This window comes from Pieris rapae, chromosome 23, assembly GCF_905147795.1.
Source record: "Pieris rapae chromosome 23, ilPieRapa1.1, whole genome shotgun sequence".
In the NCBI taxonomy this organism is placed as follows: domain Eukaryota; kingdom Metazoa; phylum Arthropoda; class Insecta; order Lepidoptera; family Pieridae; genus Pieris; species Pieris rapae.
This window is the reverse complement of record NC_059531.1, coordinates 2,801,102-2,808,178: the sequence shown is the minus strand read 5'-3', so window position 1 is coordinate 2,808,178 and position 7,077 is coordinate 2,801,102. Positions and strand designations below refer to the sequence as shown.

General features: G+C 35.8%; 1 protein-coding gene across 1 annotated transcript in view; it reads right to left on the bottom strand.

Annotated features, from left to right (window-relative positions):
• Window positions 1-430: 430 nt before the first annotated feature.
• Window positions 431-7,077, bottom strand: part of LOC111000536 (cyclic nucleotide-gated cation channel alpha-3) — an 82,651-nt gene continuing 76,004 nt past the window's right edge. The window contains exons 9-15 of the mRNA XM_045633550.1: window positions 6,442-6,634; window positions 5,182-5,282; window positions 4,759-4,908; window positions 3,746-3,928; window positions 3,360-3,492; window positions 2,772-3,008; window positions 431-2,069 (exon numbers count right to left, since the gene is read on the bottom strand). Of these exons, the coding sequence (XP_045489506.1) occupies window positions 1,982-2,069; window positions 2,772-3,008; window positions 3,360-3,492; window positions 3,746-3,928; window positions 4,759-4,908; window positions 5,182-5,282; window positions 6,442-6,634 (1,085 nt within the window). The 3' untranslated portion in view covers window positions 431-1,981. The remainder of the gene's footprint in view (window positions 2,070-2,771; window positions 3,009-3,359; window positions 3,493-3,745; window positions 3,929-4,758; window positions 4,909-5,181; window positions 5,283-6,441; window positions 6,635-7,077) is intronic.

The window sequence follows — 7,077 nt, the reverse complement described above, 5'->3', positions numbered from 1 at the left end:
GGTTTTTCAAGCATTTTTATGTCGCGAACCATGTGTAAAATACATATATGTAGTTTGTGTTTATTATTTTTCAACAAACTGCGAACATCTTTTAAAACAAACTCGAACCCGCAACGCCCGCTTGAGAAACGATGCCATAAAGTTCGTCTAATTTCAGTTGGTTTATTGCTTTCCTTGAGGGATATAGATAGATAGTTGAATAAAAATTATTTGATTCATTATCCATTTAATTAAAAGTTTTTTTTAAATATTAAAAGATTGGTATAATGGCGTAAAATGTATGGAGTGTCCAATGTACGGATACGATAGGTTTAACACTGAGCAAGCTATGGGCATAAAAGTAACGGAGAAGAATTTAAGGGAAATAATGAACAACGTCAAATTGAGGGGCATATTTTTGGGATTTGCTGTAGTGGTTATAAGAAATAGGCAGTAGTGTATTAACATCGGAGTTACCAATACGACTTATGTAAGATACTTAATGCCACCGACGACTACATAGTCCGGGAATTGTCTAGGAAATATTTAAAAAAAATGGCGTAAAAAGAAAGTTTATAAAAAAGAAGCAACTGTTAATGAAAAGAAAAATGTTTTGTTCGTGCTACGGCCTCAGATTAACCATGAGTTTGACGTTTTAAACATTAGTTGTACAAAACGCCGAAAATCTTTCCATACAACCAAAATTCATTTACTATGTCAAACTCATGGATACTTAAAAATTTATTGACAATGACCTACCTAATTAATTTAACATAAGATTGAACATCAAGATTAACCATAATCTTAAAATCAGTGGATAAATTTAATAATCGGGAATTTTAACTTACATCATCTCTACAGGGTTATTTTAATCGAAATGGCAGAAATGACCATTAGTAAGATTTACGTCCCGTTACATTTCGGTATGAGCCTTTTAATAAATTGACGGCATATAAAACTATATCAAGAAAACCTATCACACCATAACACATAACACAGTTCGTGACACCAACTGTCTTTAAGACATTTAATTGAAAGCTGAAATGTACTGTGCTTTTAATACCTTAAACTAACCTGTGATTATTATCTGTAGGCTACAGACTTTTAACAAATTGGAATATTTCTGTTTTGTTAAGTAATGAATGAATTAAAAAGGTGATTTATGACATTTTCAAATGTTTTTTATTAAATTGAATATGTTTAAAAGATCTTGTTGATTTGTCCGGCTTTCGAACTCTAAAATCCGGGGTTTTCACGCGTCTTGTTCTGTTATCCAAATTTTAGAGATGGCAACCCTATCTGTAGTTAGGCTATATCGTCCTTTGGATAAATATAATTAAACTCTCGGTATTTGTGAATTTTAATACTGCTACATAAACACATTAGGGAATTGCACCAATCCCGCTATTTTAGTTTATGTATTGGTTCTCTTAAAATAACCCTGGCTTGACATTTCGAGTTTTATTTATAATCTAAATGTCAATTCATTAATAATCCGCCGTTCGAAGTGATAAAAATTTCGTAAAATTCTCATACACACAAAACAACGTGAACGTAAAGTTATTTATGATAAATTGACCTGCAAATTCAGGTCACACACACCACTTCACACACATAGGTTTAAATTTAAATATTGTCTTGACAAAATCTCACTCCACAATCCCTCGTTTTAGCGAGTATATATAATGTATAATTCGTAAATACAACTACATTTCAAAACATCGAGGGCTTCTCGAATATTCGGAAGAACCGTTAATTTTTGACAAAAAGTTCCATTACCGTCAAGTTTCTTGACAAAATGTCCGATTACCGTCAAGTTTCTTGACAAACTGTCCGATTATCGTCAAGTTTCTTGACAAACTGTCCGATTACCTGGTGAACTGTCATTTTTTTAACGAATTGTCCTGTCACGCAGCACATGATGTTTGCTTCAGCAGACGGCGGCTACGTGCATCGTATGTGTAGGGGAGACGCGACAGATGTGCGCAGGCGAGGCGCGCCGTTAAATAATGCTTTCCCTGTTTCGCTCATTCTCCTCCTGTGAGCTCGAAGAACTGCCGCCACAGATCTGCATCTCTATTTCTTGCAATCTAAAATAAATAAATGTTATAATCGCGTTGCTTAAGACCATGTAATACAATTAGGTTTTGCAAATATCGTCTTAATTTATTTAATTATTAACATAAAAACTGTAATGTGTTAATGAGGCGTAAATTGATTTCAATTTTATTGAACGTGATTATAAAATACATAAATAAAATACGTTTATTATACATACAAAAAAAATTCAATTAATAAATGTATAAATTAACATGTGTTTTTACTTCAAGTTTTTTAAAACTTGACTAGAGTTAGAAATTTACAGGAAATCGATATCAGGTAAGTAGGGGGTCTACCAGACACGGAAAAACATGGCAAGGGGTCTAAGACACATAAAAGTTTGGGAAACTCTGGGTTAGAGTATTGACATTCGTTTGCCCAACAGTGTCCCGTTGCGTCGTCGCTGAGCCCGTTTGCAGACATATTCGCCTGAGTCCCCTGGGTTGAATGCCTAGTGCGACCTCCGGGGAATTCAATGTGGTGCCAGACGTAATTCATTCAGAATGGATGAGGCTGCAGGCGATATGGAGGAAGGTTCAGGAGGAATTTTTAATGGTTCGGGTTTCTCCCCTCTGATTAGCAGAGGGATAAGAGTTAACCATCCCCACAGTCCCCGCGATAGCGACTGCATACGCTCGCGGGCCTGCATTTGCAACCTCCTTTATAATTAAAAAAAAAGAGCATTGACCTACCTTTGATCCACTTCCCATTGTTGCTGGCTTAGTTTAGCTGACATCGCTGCATTTTCAGTTTCCACCGTATACAGCCGCTCGCGCAGTCTCTTTATTTCTGACTCAAGCGCATCGTGGGAGTCGCGAACCACTTTGGGACCTGTGGTCGCCACGCTAACAGGGCCTGCGGCGCTACTGCGGGCACTCGAACCACATGATACCACTGGTGATGCTACACGTAGAGGACTAACTGACGAACTAAAAGATACCCAGTAATAGTTTAAAAGAAATAAAGGATAGGCTACATAAACTTAGAAGCGAAAACATTTAAATGTCATAGGAAGCGTTCAAGTATTACGTCTCGCATTTTTTGGAGATTCTTTACACCCCCCCCCCTACCTTCCCCTTTAGGGAAGAAAATATCGTTTAATCATAATCGACGCGTGGATGAAACCACCAGCTAAGTAAACCTTACTAATTTTGATCATTGTAAAAATTGCTGAAATCCGACCTTATCCAAAACAGATCCATCATAAGTTAAAATTGCGTTTATACCCAAAATTCCTGAAAAAGTAAAATTTTAAAATCATTAAATCATCTTATACATACCTATAAATTTGGTCCCGGAAGGAAGGCGGATGTGACGAATGGATTGGTAGACCCAAAGGCTGTTGGTAGAGCTTCGCATCCTCTTTGCGAATGGTCTCCATTATGCCAGGAGTCGAAAAGCAACGACCCATGCCTACTATTAAATCAAACCTTGATTAGTATACAGAAACACTGAGAGTTAAATGAATGAATTGAAATTTTAAACACCACTTAGGATTTTTTTTTATAGAACAGGGGCAAACGGGCAGGAGGCTCACCTGATGTTAAGTGATACCGCCGCCCATGGAGACTCTCAATGCCAGAGGGCTCGCGAGTTGCCGGCCTTTTAATAATTTTAAATAATAATATAATTTTAAATACCAATTAAAAAGTTGTTTATTACGCACCGGTAGTACACGAACCTTTGTCAACTGGCACCCTCCTGTACTTCTCAAGTCTCTTGACTGCGATTGCTTCAAGCCGGACCCTTGCAGCCGGATACTCCTTTAGCACATCCCACATATCGTTCTTGCTCAGGACGAACAGGTCCGAATATCCCACAGAGCGTACAGACGCTGTCCGACGGTTTCCTGTCGACGTGTCATCCACACACTCCATGCCAAATGTTGCTCGGTTTAAGCTTATCACTTATTCGGTCCAAAGTCCAAATACATCATAAGCAAACCACTCAGGATTAGACAGGGCATCAATTCTATTACTATCCTCAAAGATGAAGGTGAACTCGAAACATTCGAAATAAACTATGAGAAGCCAATTCTAGTAGACCAGAAAGTGCTTCAAGACAAAGCATTGGGAGTCGATAAAAAAAGTTACGTTCAAGAATAAGCTTCTACAAGTTGAGATCTATTTATACGAAAAATTTTTGTAAACAACAAACTATATTGGCATATCTTACATTCTTAAATCGTGGACGTATCGGGGTAACATGCACCAAGAAGTCACGCCAAATATATAAAAATTTAGGGGGGATGCAAAGCGATCGGGGACACTGCCTTCAATAAAATCAAAGGAGATAATATAAGCAAAAAAGAATTACTTTGACACTACACTAAAGAATGCAATAACGAATGCATCACAAACTCATAAAAGATGAATCAACACTAAGATGATATAAATGGTATAGATAATAGAGAAAAAAATTGTTATGCGATAACATGACTAAAATAATAAAGCGTTTTCTAAAATTAACTTCATACAAAACGACATTCACGCTGTTAAATTATCTAAAAGTAAATTATCAGCATCAATGATCGTTTGTAGATGTCCCAGAACCTGTTGATAGCGTCGTGGCCGCTCCCTCGGCCTGACTGCAGCGTCTCCATCAACGTTTGCTTTTGCAAGGACTTTCCGAAAGTAACAAAGAAAAATGGCGTGGCGTCTCGGGCGTTTCGATATTTACCAAGTTGTTTACCTGCGGTCCCCATATTCAGAATTGAAATTTCGCCAAAATAAGAACCCGCTTTTAGTGTTGCCAGCACAGTTTTTCCGTTGTCACCCATCACCTGCAGCTTTCCACGATTCACTATGTACATCTCCTTTCCAACCTCTCCTACAATTGAACAATTGGTTTAAAAATATAGTACTTACAAGAGGTGTTAAAATATTTTTACTACAATAGGTAATTAACAATTTTAAATTATATCTTAAAATAATCACGTCATACGAAACGGTAGCCAGCCGAAATTAAAATACGTGTTTAATAATAAAATGTGCTTGCTAGAAAAAATGTCTTATTAAAATTAAATAGCCAATAGATGAGCCATGCGGGCTGACATTAGCGCGGTTAAAGAAACAAATAAATTCAAAAGCATATGTTATGTACCTTTTCTGCAGATATAATCCCCTGGTGAGAACAGGACTGGACGAAGTCTTAACACGAGCTCGCATAAAAAACCGGCTTCAGTATTTTGAAAAATCTCCACCCTGCAAGGAAATTGTTTTTCAAAAAACTTCAAAATTGTACTTTGATTACATTAACTAAGAACTTACAAAAACTAACAACTTAAATTATTATTATTGATAAAAAATACACCATAAAACAGTATGTGAGACGAATAAGACGTTATTTCATTCTAGAAGTAGAAGATAGGCAAAAATCTAAAATTCAATAATGATTTTTAGCAAGCTCTATAAATAAACATACATACATAATATTTGATGTCCTCATCATGAATTTTAGAATACCTAACTGAATTTAGTTGAAAACAAAAGCCTGCAGTGGCCATTTGACGACAAAATTTTTACGGATCGTAAAATGAATGCCTTTGAATAATTCATGGACATAAAAAGAGAATGTTTCTGTTTTTAATTATACGACACGGGATATTAAGCTCAAACTGCTTCCCTGACGATGTTTTACTCAATATTTAAGTCAGATTTCATAAAATTATATTTTTATAAGTGTTTTTTTAGCAGAAGATTTAATTTACTCTCTGATTTAACTACTTTACTGCGACATTAATATATGATAGTTCAGACGACACATAAGATTAATTCTACTTGACTGTTAAGAAAGAAAACAACTTAACAGGTGAAGAATCTTGCTCAATCTTGTAGCGTCACATTTTTTTACATATTTCTTAAATCCACTACAATATAATCTATAAAAAAACTAGAGAGGTGTCAAGGGACACCCGGATAGAACGAAGTTCCTTTCGATTAATTAGTGAAGGCATTGTAATAAAATTTTATTTTTTTAAGTTATAATATTTTTTTTATTATTAACAAATATAATGTTATTAAAACTTCATCTGTAGTAGGCTTTAGTAATAATTGGCTTGTGGTAATTGAAGTAGGAAACATATGTTTGGGATTCTATTTTATTTATGTCTTGAAAAAACTGCATCGGTGTATTGGCATTGGAAAAAAAAGGACAACATCACGAGGTGTTTCCAGGCGGTCACCCATCTAAGTACTGACCTCGCCCGACGTTGCTTAACTTCGGAGATCGGTCGACAACCGGTGAATTACAACAACTACAGCAAAAAGTGTCGTGACAACTTTTCGTAAGAATTTTTTCCGTCTAGCCTCTTTTCACAACGCGCGATAAGGAACTTCGTTCCAATAAAATAGAATACCTTACCTCTTAAGAGTATCAAGGTGAACATTGATGGCTATCTCTGCTTTTAATTTATCGGGAAGACACGACACAGCCTTTTCCTCGTCTGAGCACTTCTGTGTCAGCCACAGATAGTCGAACCATTTAATGACCTTCACTTGCAAGTGGTTCGGGACCCGGCGCATGCGCATGTAGGTTTTAACGCCATCTAGTTTTGCTGTAACAAACGAAAATTTATTATGTATTTTGTACAACTTGTAACATATAGATATAACGCTACAAAAGACGCGAAACATCAAATTATATAAATCATTATACATTTTATAATTTAAAATTTCCAAGTTTCTCCATTTTATCTGATAAATACACTGCAAATCTTCATGATGTTAAGTAAATAATTACCCTCATGCGCCTTGCACTGCTACTATCACTGTGATGTTATCATACCCTGAATCGCACTTACAAAGTATGTCCCGATTAGATATATAACTTTTTAATTATTTTGAATTTGAAAACAATCCGAGATCTGACCGTGACAATCGATCGATCTTATAATTATTTAATATTAATCAATCGTCGATTGGTTATTGGCACAATTTTTTCAATATTTGGATTTAGATCTTTATACTGATGGTCAAAAATGGTTTGGAGATAGGTGGG